The 16,002-nt window shown below is 40.0% G+C and overlaps 1 protein-coding gene across 3 annotated transcripts; it reads left to right on the top strand.

Moving 5' to 3' along the window:
• Positions 1-1,031: 1,031 nt before the first annotated feature.
• Positions 1,032-15,774, top strand: LOC148038499 (cyclin-T1-3-like). Of its 3 annotated transcripts, none has more exons than XR_015689696.1 (6): positions 1,032-1,599; positions 1,866-1,947; positions 8,402-8,536; positions 8,660-8,835; positions 13,106-13,678; positions 14,747-14,884. XR_015689696.1 is itself a non-coding variant. In XM_087672817.1 (6 exons), exons 1-6 carry the CDS (start codon positions 1,352-1,354, stop codon positions 15,039-15,041), a joined length of 849 nt encoding a protein of 282 aa, XP_087528943.1. In that variant the 5' UTR covers positions 1,034-1,351; the 3' UTR covers positions 15,042-15,774. The 3 variants fall into 3 exon arrangements, 2 of the variants coding, with proteins under 2 accessions (XP_087528944.1, XP_087528943.1); XM_087672817.1 differs by lacking the exon at positions 13,106-13,678 and adding an exon at positions 14,986-15,774 and having other exon boundaries at positions 1,034-1,599; positions 14,747-14,898; XM_087672818.1 differs by lacking the exon at positions 14,747-14,884 and having other exon boundaries at positions 13,106-14,513.
• The last annotated feature ends 228 nt before the right edge of the window (positions 15,775-16,002 follow it).

Genomic DNA, 16,002 nt, shown 5'->3' on the forward strand with positions numbered 1-16,002 from the left:
GTAGGGGCTATTGCTAGTGTTGGCATCGAGCAATGCTATGTGGCCTATGGGGCTAGTTGCTAGGGTGATGCTAGCAATGGTCACTAGCACTAGCAATGCTACATGGATTTGGGGTAGTGCTAGCAATGGCCGTTGGTGCCATTGACTGCTATGGATACCGATTTTCTTAGCTTTGCAGAGTTCACATATGAATGAGGTAGACATTAAATGTGTAGCCAAAACTAGAGAGGGGAGACTCGAGAGGCGAGATACATGAAAGATACAAGAGCCTTGAGGATAATGCATAAAGAAAATGGAGAGGAGACACAACTCAAAGACTGTACTTGAAGTGGTGGTTGACAATGATTCCCAACTTCCAAGAGTGCTCAAGCCTCATAGGCAATGGCGACAGCTTGCAGATTCAAGACAAATGGCACTTTCGAAAGGATGAGAGGAGGGTTTGCAATTTTCTTGCAAGTTCAAATTTTGAGGACAAGGTATACGGTATACCCAAGTTTCAACTTGAGACTAGACATGACTTATTGCCAATAGATCTTGTATATGACAAGACTTCGAAATTGTTGAGAGTGACTTGGAAGTTGGAACTTCTCTAAAAAATAAGATAAATAATTTTATTTATAATAATGATTGTATAAATATAAATATAAAACTACCCTTTGAATGCAATGTTGGGAAAATTTTACCTTTCTACAAGAAGGGCTAAATTTTTCCTTTGTACTTTAATACGAAGGCTCGTAATGTTTGGGGATCTATAGCAAGGCAATAATGGGCTAGAAGGGCTTTGCTACCTTCAAAAAATGAAGCTTGGTTCGATCGTCACTCTCGCGAACATGTGCTTTCCTAGTTTTGTTTTGGGGTATTGTGGTAACTATCGATGCTTGGGGGTTTTCAATATTAAAAAATAACACAAATATATGTGTTTTACTAGTTTTGTTTTGGCGTATTGTGGTAACTATCGATGCTTGGGGGATTTCAAGATTAAAAAATAACACCAATATATGTTCTTTAGGTTGGACGAATAAATAAGAATACGTTTCTTTTATGTTGATTGAAGATAGAGAGAGGGAGAGGGAGAGAGAGAAGAGGCGCAGAGGAACCCTGTTTTCGGTGTATCCGCTCATCATTCCATTGTTTTTGGTTTTCCTCTTCCCTTCGCCATCGTCCGTTATCAGAAAGAATCAACCCCAATCGCTTCATCGCCGGGTTGTCTATTGGAGCATGGGATGATGTCTAGGGAGCGATACCACCATCAATTGCCTGTCGACCTTTGGCAACAACAACAACAGCAACAGCAACTTCCACAAACGCATCAGCATCAGCATCACCAGCCTCAGCATCAGCAGCAGGACAGATGCTGCTGGCTTCCCCGGCGGTCGCAGCTTCCGAGGTCCCTGCCGTGCTGTGCCAATCAGATGATCCCCCCGGCAGCAGCAGTAGCTCTAGCGCCGGCACATCCAGCAGCACCGAGATGTATTTCTCCAGAGAGGAGATCGACAGGTGCTCTCCATCCCGGCGAGACGGCATCAACGTCCAAGCAGAGACGTTCCTCAGACACTCCTACTGCTCCTTTATCCAGAGCCTTGGAATAAGGCTGCAATTGTGCGTTTTGTTGTGCTTTCAACGGGCATGGATTCTTGTCAGTTGCGTTTATTGAAATTCTCATTGTTTTTTTTCCAAAATTTTGATTGCTTCCTCATTAGATTATCCAGATGCAAGAGTACAAGGGATTGTTATGTTTGGGAGTATGTTGTAATGAACTGAAAAGAGGAAGAGAGGCACAGGATGTGGTGGTACAGTCATATAATTAGATGGGGTACACATTGAATCGTGTCTGAATGTTCAGCTTGGTTTTTCTGTGCTTGTAGGCCACAACCAACAATTGCAACAGCAATGGTTCTTTGCCACCGCTTTTTTCTTCGCAGATCACATGCTGCGTATGACAGATTTGTAAGTCATAGTTGCTGCTTTTTTATTTAGTCCAGGGACAAAGTGAAAAACCATGTCACCTCTGTTTTTTCTTCTTTGGCAATCTCATACTGTGAATTAAGATACAGTTTTTTCTCTATTCTATGTAATTCAGAGGTCTGGTATAATCTGTTGATGGACTTGGATGTGCTTTTGATTTCCTTTAAGAAGTTCAAATTTAAAGGAGCTTATACTCTGAACTGGTCAGACACATTTTTGAATGATGGAAAATGGATTTTTTGGAGATTGATATATTACGCATCATAGAGAGGTGCTGTTTAGGACATTACAAGGAGACTTTCTAAAGAAATGAAATTAAACTTAGTTTTAATGATGATAAACAACATGCTTAAAGATAGCTTTTAATCCTCCATGTGTTTCCTTGTTTGTCCCAAGAAAAGAAGTTAATGAAGTCTTCTTGGCCAAATTTTGTTATGGCAAGAATAAAGTTGTTGCTCATATTAGAGAGTTCATTTTGCAACCTCATCAACGATGATCAAGTGACAAGAAAGTTTACTGATGTTAATATTGTTAGAAATACGGATGTCACTCTACAAAGTGCCTTTGGTTGTCCTCTAGTAAGATTCTTATAGTGAGTCTTTTTGACTCCTCTCGACTCACATCCAGATAACCATCAAGTCTTGTACCACTTGTAGCCTTTGTTGAGGCATCTTGTTTGGGACTCAAGTATCACCCTACTCTCATTGTTCATTCACTCTTGGTTTGCGCTTCATTCTTGGCTTCGATTTGTTGTGATTGTACCCAATGGCTTTCTTTGGGGTAGCTTCGTGTGATCTCCATCATTATTTAGTTGCTTCCCATTTTTCCTTATTGCTTTTATTTGTGCTTTACGTTCATGTTGGCATTTTGGGGCTTCGACACTCTTAAATTTTGACTCTTGCATGATCTTGAAGCCTTATTGAGTCCTAATGCAACTCTTTTGACTTAAGCCCTAGGATCCATAGGATACTAGAGGATAGCTTAACACAATAATCAGCCCCTCCATGTGCTACAATATGCAGCTATAATGAGGGTGCTAGGAGTGGGAAGACAAAAAGTGATCAAGACCAACTAATAGGCGTGCGTATAAACATGTAAGAAATGCTCAAGAAACCCTAATTTTCTCTTGGCTGGCATCCTAGGCCAGAAAGATGGATGTGGCCCAAAAATAGAGACGAAAGGACAATAAGGCCAAAGTGATAAAAAAGAGTAGATTTTTTATCAGAACTAGACAAAGCTCTTAATTTCTCATTTGACTCAATGTGGGGCTCACGACCATGATATAACCATGATCATTAATAGATTTCACTAGCTTGTGATTGCACTAGGAGGTCAAAACAAGACTATTTTTATTGGAATTCTTTATTTATAGAGTTTATGTTGGTTTATCTAATGGGCCTTCTTGGTATTAAAGGAGTGTGAACGCCGAAGGTAGAATTTGCTTCTACCTTGGAGGAAAGGTCCTTAGTGTATTCTTTGATGATTTTTGCATAGATAGTTGGCTCCTTCATTTTGAAAAGTAGAAACTGGCTCTCAGTAGACTTGATGAATCATGGTTGTGTTGGCACAATTAAGGGTGAAACTTGTTGGGCATGGTCTTAGAGAGTGGAATTAAAGCTAATCTTGACACCAAGATACTCCAAAAGGTAGAGAACCTGTCTAGATTCATACCTTTGACTTCATAGCTTTTATTCTTTTTGTAGCTGGTTGCTGGATTGGGTCTCGTAGTTTACAACTGCCAGATCAAGAAACATTTTTTGATGTCAATCCATTAGTGGGATAGGATGCCATTGGTGTAGTCTTTTTGCAAAAGGCAAACAATTCACAATATATGAGGCTGGTTTATTTTGCAAGCAGTGTAAAGAGCAAGGTTGAGATGATTTTTTGAAGCTGATCAGCTCTTGATGAGTGTGGTAGAAGAGAGCCAATCTTCTGCTTGAATCGTTCTTGACAAGTTATTCTCTTTGCCTCAACTTGTAAACAATGTGAAACTAATATGAAGGGTAATCAAATGGGTGATAGAATTGGGGAAATGTCAATTCTCTTCCATTGTGGTGGAGAGCGCTAGAGCAACCTTGGAGATTTGTTGATCTATAGGAATAGCCTTAAGATGATCAAGGAGAGTGATGTGAAGAAGCAAGAGCGAGAACCTCACATATTGATAATGCTTATGCTTTATTATTTCATGGGTCCTATAAAAAGTACACAATGAGGCTTTATGTGGTTTTGGTTAGTTTAATCCTAAAGGGTGCTTGCTTAAGAAGGAAAGAATGAAGTTGCATGTTCAAAGAAACCATGAAGCAGAATATCCTATGCCACAAAGATCTTTGTAGATAATGCTTGCGGACCCAAAAGATCAAAGGTTTAGACCAATGCTTTAATTGTGGTAAATTAGGTCTTGGGGTATTGCAAGCAAAGAAGCCATATCTTAAACCAAGGTGTAATAAAGTGAGGAGGTTTTTGAGTAGGCTTGAAGCGTTGCAGTTTGAGGCATGTGGATAGAAAAGACAATGCAATAGCAACATGAAGTTTTTGAGGAGGTAGTCCCAATAAAGTTTGCTGCCAAGGTGGATATTCTATGTATCTAGAGAGAATTTCTTGCATCAAAAGAGGAGTTTCTATTGATTGGTACCATTCCAAAAAGTACATTGAAGTTTCGAAAGCATTTTTTATCAAAACAATAGGGAGGTAGATGGTGGTTAAGGATGTTTTTTTTGTGAAAGAAGTGGACATGGTCTTCATGAGGATTCTTGGAGATAGGAAATATACATGAGTCTTGAAGATTATGAGTGTTTCATCTAGTGTTTACTCTTTCATGAGGCCAACGCTAACCTTGTCATGGAGAATTGAGGCTGAATAACTTAAGATTTGTAGCACTTGTATCATCATGAAGCTGAGCTCTAACTTCTATAGCATGAGGGCTGTTTGTCAAGGATTTTGCATTTAGGTCACCTTAGTTGCCTTTGAGATATGTGCATCTAGTGCAACATTAGCTTTCGTAGCAATGATTTTAGCATGCACATTGATGAGAGAGTTTACAATGAAAATGGTTTAAGCCTTTGATGCATAGTAACATGGGACGACCAGTTTCTAGCTTCCAGACCCAATCGTTGTTGCAGTCGCAATCCATCTCTGTACCATCCCAATCTGGTCCCCATGTTAGAGTCCCTCTCATGGTGATATAGGATGGCAACTTATGTTCCCTTTGGCATTCATGTTCATGTCCCCAAAACTTGTTCCATGTTATTGTGCTTCAATATGAGCCGTGGTTGAACTATATATATATATATATATATATATATATATATATATATATATATATGAGATCATGATGGGCCTTTTTGGTTATGGAAAGCATTACTACATCCGGGTCTCACATTATCATTGTATGCGGGAAGCTTGAAGTTCTATGGTAAAGCTTTTTAGATAAGTATGTTCATTATGATAGCATGGCAAGAATTGATTGTATTGTTTCAATGAAGCATTGATAGTACTACTTTGATATATCTTTACAAGGAATCATGGTGTGGAAGGTTCATGATAGGATGCCCAAACGTGATGACATATAAAGAGACATAGGGAAGTCCATAGCATTGGGTATGGACTTGGGCTTATAAATTGTGAAGATGGTAGCTTATGCCTACCCTTAAATGTGTTGTAGATCTACTACTCACGTGGAGATGGTAGGACAGGAGGATGAAAGGATGACATGGGAGTGTGCATATGCGGGAGTAGGGTCAGCTTCTAAGAATATGGTATTGAAGGTGGCACAACTTTTGTTGTTGCTAGGATGATTGCTGTTAATGGGAGCTGCAAATGGCATAATAGGCCGTTATGCTTTGAAAGGAGGGTCACTGCCTTTGTGTGGTCCAAGCTATTGTAAGGGGGAGATGACATGATGACATTACTTGTGATATCAGTTGTTGCTTTTGGCATCGTAAATGATACATAGCAGATGAAGTTAGACTAATTAAAGCAGGAGTTTAAGGCAAGTAAATTACAAATACACTGCTTATAATGTGATCTTTCAAATACCTTAGCCTCAAGTATTAAAGGCTAAGAGAGAGCCTGCAACATAGCCTTTCAAGGGCTATACTTAAGGCTTAGTCTCTAACTAAGCTCAGGAAAAGCTCCATTACTAGTGTCTTAGCATTCCAAACATCCAATGCTCCATTTGTTATGTCCTAGCTCTCCAAAAATCCACTAAGGATCACAGTAGGAGAAGAAGAGAAGCATGTGGAGGCAAAGATGAGTTTGAGGATTGAGACCTTGACTAGAAGGGAGTTTGGAGGGAAGCAATAAGAAGATGAGAGTTGAGACAAGGTGCTGTTAGAGCTCGGAAGATTGAAGCCTAGATCGGAGTAGGTCTAGGAGAAACTGCTTGCATTGGGTTGAGTAGGTCTTTGGGAAACTGCCTACATTACATTGTGTTTAGGAGTTACTTTATCCATCCACATGATTTGAAGGTATCCTTGTTTTTGTTGTTGTGTATTTATTGGTAATAGTGCATATGCTTATGTGCATTGTTGTGGAGTTGTGGATTGGAGAAAGGGAACATGTTTTTGTTTAGTCAAAGAGGATGAAAAGCACTTTGTGCATGCTGTTTATGATGTTTTGATCATCCCAACATCATACCCCAATGGTGTAGGGAGATGATCTTTGAAGGAGTGAGCTCACTATAAGTGAACATGCCCATACACACCATGTTTCACACACACTCTTCTATAGTGGGTATGTAATTTGTGTTGGAACGATATGTATCAGATTTGAGCTTAGTATATCAATGTTGGTAGGTTGTGCTAAGTTTGTACTCTTTGTATACTTGTGTAGTGTCATTTCTTGAGAAGCTGATACATTGTTCTCTTTGGCTTTGCACTTGATTCTTGACTCTTTAATTATTGTTGGAAATTATATGAGCTATTGAGAGTATATTCTAGAGTCTTGTGTAGATTCCTCACATGGTAGGAGAAACAACTCTAGTATGCTGAGCCAGGAAGGGTGCAATGGGGTGTGCAAGGGCTACATCACGTGCCAAGTCTCATCCTTGGTGAGAATGGAGTGAGTGTGATGATCGAGTATCCACCAAGTGCATGTTGTCATTGAGCCATGGCCATTCCCAGATCACCTTGACATAGAGGATAGGGGCTATACCTTCAAGGAATCTTGAATTTCAAAATCTTCAATCAGAATAGCCACATTCTCCATGTAGTCCCTGAAGTGGCACTTCTTAGTTTGGTAAGTTTGGTATTTCTCTTGGGCTTAAAAGATGTGCTTCATGTCTGTCCACTTGCACATGTGATACCTTTTCCTGCCCTGCAGCTTCTGTTACTCTTCCCCACTACTCGTTCAATGTACCCTTTTCATTGGTCTTGTTTTGGCCCTTGTTTTTTGCAGCAGTGGACAGGTTATGCTGTCTAGCATTCTTTCATGTTTCTCACTTCTTGAAGTTCATGGCTAACTCCATGGTGCTCCGAGGAATCTAGATGATGTGCTTCCATGTTGGCTGAAAGAGTTGTAGCAAGCTGTCCCAAACTTGGAAATGACATCATCTTAAAGAGAGAGAGAGAGAGAGAGAGAGAGAGGAAACATGAATAGAAATTTGGTGCAGTGAAGAAGGTATTCACATCCTCTTGATTTTGATGAAAAGCTTTCCACTCTTTCCTTTGTTGCAACTTGTAGTCTGCAGCCTGCTGGAGTGAAGGATTGAAGGGTGGCCACGGGTATGTTCTTTGAGGATGATGTGGAAGCCCTTGTACCTAAGTGCTTAGTCTTATGAGACCTTTGTCTCCATGATGGATGAACACAAACCTAGGTGTTCTGTGTGCATAGAATCCCTTCTTATTTACAATGTTGGACACAAAGTGAATCCAACACTGAGCTATGCCTTGTAGTCTTAAAGAGGTAGGGGCACAGGGAAGTGTGTAATTATTATTATCTTACCGAATAATAGGATCAGACAAGATGAAAGGCAATGCACCTGATAGTTAGAAGACTTCATAATGGTTTATGGTCAAGTCAGGAACTGCTGATGCTAGTTTATGTATGGTGTTTGTTTGTTTTGGAGGTGTACCAAGTCAGCAGACAAGTCACCAATAATTTCCGTAATACCTATAGTAAATTTGAACCATTGTTTTTTCTGAGCTTTTAATGAGGAAAAAGTTGTTAAAAGGGATGGCTCATGGCATAGGCAAGCACTCTTGAAACACCTACTCCTGCCATCTGTCCCTGTTCCTTCTCACTTACAGAAACACGTATTGGAACAACCATAGAACTTACTCCTGCCATGCTCTCTCTGTCCATTTTGCTGCTTACATACCGAAACTCCCATTGGTGTATTCCTTGCTCACTTTTGTCCATATCCCATGTAATAATATGAGGCTTTGTACCACAATTTGTGTTATGCTTATAAGAGTTTACTCTTCATCCCTCTGGCCAGGTGATTGCAACAAGCTGTTTGTTTTTGGCTGCAAAGTCGGAGGAGACTCCCCGGCCTCTTGATACTGTAGTGCTTGTATCTTATGAAATGTGCCATAGACAAGATCTGGCAAAGTTCCATTATAGGATGCCAAAGGCAAGTTTTTCCAAAACCTTCTATCGTCTTGTTTTATTTCAAAGTTTTATGAACAAATCACACAGTACAAAAATCAAGAACATTCACTGGCTGATGATTATGTGTGTATGTGCAATGCTGCAGGATTGGTTTGAACAATTCAAAGCTCAAATTTTGGAAGCTGAGCAGTTACTTTTGACAGCGCTTGACTTTGAGCTCACTGTTGAACACCCGTATAAGCCTTTGATGACTGTTTTTACTACAAAGGGATTGGTACACAGTGCCCTTTACCACATGGCATGGAAGCTTATCAATGATGGGTAAGAGAGGTTTTTTGCCATTAGAGATGATTTATCTACATTGCTGCGAATTTTATGCACTTAGTTTGACGCATTTTGGTTTACTGCCTTATTATCCACTTCTTATCAGTCTCATGAGTATTGACTGTTAATCTGTCGTATTTAATGTGTGAGTCAGGTGTTTGCCACAGGAGGGTTTTATTTTATTTTTTCAGGGCAACAAAGGAAATTATATAGCTCATGATTTTTTGACTGCCATCAAAACCAAGACTTAAAGTGAGAAATCACCAATGCCGGTTTCCAAAGTGGTGGTCCAGAGGGTCATGATAGAGCTCACAGTCAAGAGGTGGTGGGTTCAAGCCTGGGGCAGCTGCATTCCCAGTGTGGTGTAAGGACTTCATTTGTTGGCCCTACAACTTCCTGGGCAGGTTGCACCTGTCGCGTGTGCCATCCTCAAGTGTTTATCCTAACATCCATGGAGTTTCATCCAGTATAACGAGGTGCTCTCAGTTCTTTTGGTTTGTAGGCAATAATTGGCATCAGAGCAATCTGCTCATCCTGTTTGGACCTGCTTAATGTTATTACACAAAGCTTCTATTGGCCTCATCGTTACCTTATCTGTCCTTGGCTACTGTGCAGTTTACACAGACACCATTGATGAGCTTTTACCTGTTATTGTGTGGTACCTGTTCCAAATGCCATCAGAGGCAAAGAAGTCAATGTGCTTATTGCCAAAATCACGTGTGATCCACACATGCAGTTCATCTCAAAACACACGTCACATATGCAGTTCATCTTGAATCACATGTCACCCAATTGCCACTAGACCTGCTCAACAAACATCATGTCATCTAGCTGCTACTTCTAGGCCAGAGTAAGACCCTCCCACTTTCATTGAATTTGTTAGTTGGGACTAGACATTCCTTGATCTTCAAGTAAGACCTTCCCACAAGTTTGTGCACTCTCAATCACCTATGGCTTGAAGGGAGGATTGTTGAATATTTATCCTGTTGCGTATGTAAGTTGGTGTGAACACCCTTTACACCTCCTTGCATTGAATGAAGGTCAGGATGTTCAAGGTGATATTTGGCCATTAGATGTGACTTTCAGCCTTGAAATAAAACCCTGACATGTTTTCTCAATCTATCATCAGTTCAGTTTGGCTCATCCCCATCCTCTCTCTCTCTCTCTCACGTGCGTGTGCTCCCTCTTGGCATCCATGGAGTTTCATCCACTGTAACCAGCTGCTCTTGCTTTTTATGCTCTGCAGCCAACAGGCACTGACACAGATCAGAGGGGTTAGGTTGAGCTTTTGGCCTTTAAATAAGATCCTAATTTGTGTTCTCAATCTATCATCCAGTTTGCCCCCTCTTGTCATCCATGGAGTGTGATCCACTGTAACCAGCTGCTCTTTCTTCTTATGCTCTGCAGCCAACAGCTGCTGGTGCATGAATGAGAGAGATGCTAGAAGGAATCAGCTGTTTATGAAAACTGATTGGATGCACAACTACTTGCCTGAGATCACAAACACTTAAACATGCTCAAAGCAATCTGGCACGTGACTACCTCATAAGTCTTCTTGAAACTGAGCCATGAAAAGGCCAGGGTGAGTTACAGTTTGCTGCTTTGACTTGTTTATCGCTTATCAAGTCTTAGGTATGCCCTTTGTTCACAATGCATTTCCAAGCACCATGAAAAGGCCAGGGTGAGTTACAATCTGCCTTGTTTTTGACTCAGCATGCCCTTTTGATCTTTCACTCTTCTACCAAACAAATATGTTACTTCCCCCAAGAACTGCCTATCATGCTACTTTCCTCTCCATTACTGCAGCTGCATTGTGTCCCTGGAAATGGGAGAGATCCATGACCGTGTTAGTGGCAATACTTTTCCTTGGAGTTCAAAAGCAAGCACTTTGGCATATTGAGAAAGTAGCATTAGAACTAAGAAGCTGGGGCCTGCTCAAGATTTCTTGGTTCTTCTATAGGAGCCTAAGCAATAACTATGTTGAAGAAAAGTAGCTGGTTTCTTGACAAATCAGAGAAAACACACGACAGAATAGGTTGCTTCTTGTTGAGGTTGGAAGGTTCCCCACATAACCAAGCTTTGTGTGCCTCAAAATAAAGCTCTCGCCCATTTAGACTTGCTGTTGTTTAGCATCATTATTCACTTGTTTAGAAGTATCAGCGGGTTAGTTACACAAAGCAAACCAACTGTCATAGGCAAGGTGTTGTTTTGATGGGCCTTTTATTCACTTAATTCGTTGCTTGTGCTTTTAGTAGCCAACTAGACTTGACAAATTCTGATGGTGTACACTGTATCCTTGTTTCATTATTCAGTTTGTCCACCATGGCACGTGGGCCACGAGCCAAGTGGTTTATTGAGGTGTGAGTGATTGGTAATCTTTTGTAAACCCTAGAATTTTGTGGATTTTATTTTCACTTGGCCTTACTTCTATTTAAAGGTAAATGTGGGCCTTGAGGTGCAATTCTACTAGGCTTCAAGTTTAACCTATGGGTTCTTGTTCCTATCGGCTGCTCCACATTGTCTAGCATGATTATTTGAAAATTCATATAAGATTTCACTTAGAAAGGCACTAGGGACTAGTTGGTCAACTGAGATTAAGTGAACCTTGTGGATGAGATTGTTCACAGCGTAGATGAAAGTACCATGATTCTTTGGGAACTCAGACAAGATTCCACTTAGAGAAGGCACTAGGGATTGGTTTTTTAATAATGCCTTGTTTATTGAATGCTGAAGCTTTTGATATTACTGTGCTTCCTATAAGTGTTCTGGAAGAAAAATTGGATGTCATTTTACTTCAATCATGACGTTTGAGACATCCAACAATCAAGATCTTTGCAAAATTGTGAAATTTATGTGAAACCAAATCAAAAGACATGTATTCACAGTTACCATGGTGCCAAAATGTCAGCCCTGGGGCAGCCTAGCATTTTCGAGCACTAGACACTGATAGAAATATAACCATGTTGGCAAAAGACAAAACACATGGAGGGCCATTGACTTGATTTTTGATGATGGTGTACTTGTACTCAATTTATCCTATTTTGCTGATATTGCACTTGCACTCTGTTCATGCTTTTGTGCAATGCTGTACTAGGTACTCTTATTGACAGGCAGACGTTTGAGACTCATGAATAGGTGTTCATCATGGAGGATTAGTAGTGATCGTGAAACTGCTTAGTTAAGATGTAGACTCTAAGCCATATTTCATGCAAGAGATAAAGACTGTAGACAGGCAAGACACTTCCTTTTTCTGCAGTAATGTGCGGTCAATATAAGACGCTGGGGATGTCTCAAGTTCACTGAGGTCACCATAGTAGATATACTTTATAGATGGTACACGCTGGGTGAATCGGATGTTGAATTTGGTTTTTTGTTCTGGAAGTTAAACAAGGTGTAGCCAAAGCTTTTATTTATAGCCACAAAACTTGATTGATACTGCCAGTTGATTGGGCCGATTCGGAATCAAGGATGTCTTGGTCTAGACGGTTTTTAGTGTGCTGGTTAGGAAATTACACATTGGGGAGTTTATTTTTCAGGCACATTCATATTCTTTTGTGGGAGGTAGGTTTTCGTTGAGTCAATACACATTTATCATTTCTTCCACTGGCAAAATTGCTTGTCTTATGGAGCTCCCTCTTCCGCTCCCCTCCCCTCCCTCTTATTGCCCTCTTCTCCTTATCTTCACCATACTTCACTTCTTGTTTCTTTTCTCCATCTGTGCTTTGTATGGATGTGGTAAGGCTGGCATGGTGAATTTGAACACTTGGGATACCATGCAAATATATTACATAAGACAGTCATATGTGGTAAGGGCTGCACCATGATCTCTGTTGTGTATGGATGTGGAGTTCTTAGGCCTGACTTTTGAGTCAGTGACTGAACTCCTTATATTACATAACAAGTAATATCAGTTCAGACAACTGCATATTTGACAAAGGAAGACAGAGCTAGTTTAGGTTTTATTTTTGCACTAGCAAGGTGAGAGACATTCACCTGTCTACAGAAGACTACACACTTGATAATTCTACGAAAGTCTGCACATTCGACAAAAAAGAGAAGGTACGAATGTTAATTTAGGGTTTTACTAGGTTCCATAGAGGCGCAAGAAATCCACCCATGTGGTAATATACATGAACGGGTACAGTTTTAAATGTCATTCTTTATTTTTCGTTTTAGTTGCTTACTCTAATTGAAGTGAGTAAATCTAGATATTATCCTCTTCTAGTTGTGAGGATTAATACTAAACTAAGGTACTTTTTTTCTGCAGCTTATGTCTAAAGAAGACGTCTGTATATTTGAGAGGCTCTCTTCAAGTAGGGATCTGATTACATTTACGTTAAGATGCTCTGGAGATTGTGAGGCCATAAGTCAACTGATGCACATCAAGTGTATGGTGTAGAATTGTGGCCTGTGCATTGCTTTATTCATTGACTTTGGTATTATCAGGCTGTTGTTCTAACTCTGTTTGTCTGTCACTTAGCATATATCACAGACACGTAATTGACTGCGAGGAACTTTATGTTTTAGTGTACCATATCTAGAAATACATCTTATTCTGCGACGGGAACCTGGAAACAGCAATTTTCAATGAACTGACAATTTCTTCATTCTTTTACTGTTTCCATTTTTTTTGGGATGGAAAGGGGCTTCAACCCCTCCATTTTGCCTTCTGCAATGATTTTTCTATCTAGCTTGTGGGGAGTGACATATTCGTTAGTAACGAATGAAGGGAGCAGAAGAGTTATGTTCAATGTAGGATATCATGGTGGGGTCTTTCCTGGTTTCAAAAGTTTTAAAGATGGGTTGAACACTGTACAGCGTACCCATCGACCAACATAAGGTAGCTTGTTTGTGGTACCATAGCTAGAGACTTCATTATTATTTACATAGTCCATGTTTTCTAGAGGTTGGTCTTCATCTAAAAGAAGTTCAAATGATATCAAGTCTCTGGTTTTAACTCCAGTGATTTCAGGCTGCTGGTTTATTGATATCACAAGTAGAGACTTTAAACTCAGGGGATATCAGGCTGCTGGTTTATTCATATCGCAGTTAGAGACTTTGTTATTCTCTACTATAGGTTTACCTATTCTAGGATTAGTCTTCACCCAAAGAAACTCAAGTGATGTCTGCATTTTGGAGGTACACCTCTTGGCCAGCCCAAACTTTAGTTTCTGGTGTTACAGAAGAGTTTGTAATAGCTTTTCTGATTGATGCACTGGAGGTGGACACAACATTCATGAAGATTGCATAAAGCATCTCCAACTGCCATTTCAAGCTTGACTTGTTACAAGCAATAGTTATACCTATGTGAAGATCATACCTTCTTCTCCCTTCATTTCTTACAACAAATACTGTATCTACTACTCTCTAGAAGCTGGTTTGAAGAAATGTTGTACAGGGTAGAAGTTTCTCCCAGGATAATGGAAAGACAGGAAAAGTGATTAGCCATTACTTGAGCTTGTTTGGATGGAAATCGGATTTCATATATGGATGTGAGAAGATATGTAATTCGGAAGGGATAAAGGGATGTTACCTGCTGTAGTTGTTGGATGCAAAAGGCTTTTCAGTTTGTGAAGTCTGCTCATGCAAATTGCTTCCAAGTCTGATGATCAATGTCTTCTCTCAAAAATGTGATTCCCAGCAATGCTTTTTTTTTTTGATTCAACATCCTTCAATACTAGTTGATTTGGGCAAAACTAAGTCACCGGTGACTGAATTTTCTAAGAGAAGAGATTGTCCATAGGATTTGATTGCAATTCATAGAGCACAGTTTTCGACTGGAATGCCAGTCTTATTCAAGTGCTACAGTAGACATCATCTCCTTTATCCCCATCAAAGCCTAGATGTTTTTACATTGCGTCATGTACTTGATGTCAAGAAGTGAAATAAAGCTCTGGAGAGGTTGCAGGCTTCGCAGCTCACTGTGGCTTCAGTTTAAACCCCATCATATTGCTGCTGGAGCTGTGTTTCTTGCGGCCCGATTCTTGAATATTGATTTGCTATCAAATGGAACATTTGGATGGTGGCAAGACTTCCAAACAACATCAGCAATTTTAAATAGTGAGTTATTGTTTTTGATGTACAAGAAAGTGCACTGAACTTGTTAGGTTTCTAGGTCTCTTTAACATTGTTGTTGTATGTTTACAGATGTGGTGCAGCAGATGTTGGAACTCTATGTGCCAGATGCGATTCAACAAGTGTGATGTCAAGTCCATCCATGATCCAAGTTTAGTCATTAGTTCTTATTATCATGTTTCAAAAAGGGCCTCCTTTCTTCCTGGCTGTCATGTCGGCTATGTATGCTTCATCAAACAACACTGTTTTCATAATTGGCTGTTGTACTGAGTGACAGCTTTCATCTCAAATGGGATGAAATGATTTGAATCAGCCAGCTTGTTATTGATAAAGTGCTTGGAAGCTAACTAGCCGTTTTAAGAAAAGCATGTATTTGCCAGGGCTTCTGGGTAACGGCCCGTTGTTTGGGTCTCATAGCTGTAATACCATTCTTCTATGCTCTGAGGTTGGTCAAAATCAGTTGAGTTTTAGAGAGGTAGAGTTTACTGACGTCAGGGGCTGTTCTCCTTCAGAGATGAAAAAGGGTTGTGGAGGTTTTTGTTGTACTGATGATGCTAAATCAATGCAGTATGCTGTTTGTTCTGTTCTGAAGAAACGCATAACAAGGAACTCCAAGCACAGCGGGAAGCTAGATTGAAAGATTAGTATGTAGATGTTTGTAAGGCTATAGTTGGTCAAACGGAAAGTGAAACTGGAATCTGGTCACTTTAACTGACTCATTTTATTTGGCTTGACATTAAGCCTGTTTCAAGAGGGGGTAGCTATGTGTCAAGGCCCCACTCTGTTCGTATGGATTTATGTGGTTTACTCATTTATCTATCTCTATACATTTTGAGCCTCCTCTGTGATCGAAAGGTAAGTCTCAATTGGTATTATGGTGTGCATCATCATCTATATCAAAATACTCCAGTATTTTGACAACCAAAGTTAGGTGTGTATCGGGAGTCTGTTGTTTCAAGAATATGCACCTTGCATCCCCTGAGGCATAATAAAATATCAATTTGCTAGGTATTTTTGGCTTGCACAAGATATTTTGGTCTATATTGGTTTGATAATAGTCTTTATGCTTTCTTAACTTGACCTTTTCTG

The sequence above is a fragment of the Lygodium microphyllum genome, chromosome 3 (genome assembly GCF_053477565.2).
Source record: "Lygodium microphyllum isolate KBCC chromosome 3, Lygodium_microphyllum_v1.1.10, whole genome shotgun sequence".
In the NCBI taxonomy this organism is placed as follows: Eukaryota; Viridiplantae; Streptophyta; class Polypodiopsida; order Schizaeales; family Lygodiaceae; genus Lygodium; species Lygodium microphyllum.

Coding starts and splice junctions, on each gene's coding strand:
- LOC148038499 (XM_087672817.1), top strand. CDS start 1,352: ATGCTGCTGGCTTCCCCGGCGGTCGCAGCTTCCGAGGTCCCTGCCGTG. Junction 1,948..8,401: donor ATGCTGCGTATGACAGATTT/GTAAGTCATAGT, acceptor CCCTCTGGCCAG/GTGATTGCAACAAGCTGTTT. Junction 14,899..14,985: donor AACATCAGCAATTTTAAATA/GTGAGTTATTGT, acceptor GTATGTTTACAG/ATGTGGTGCAGCAGATGTTG.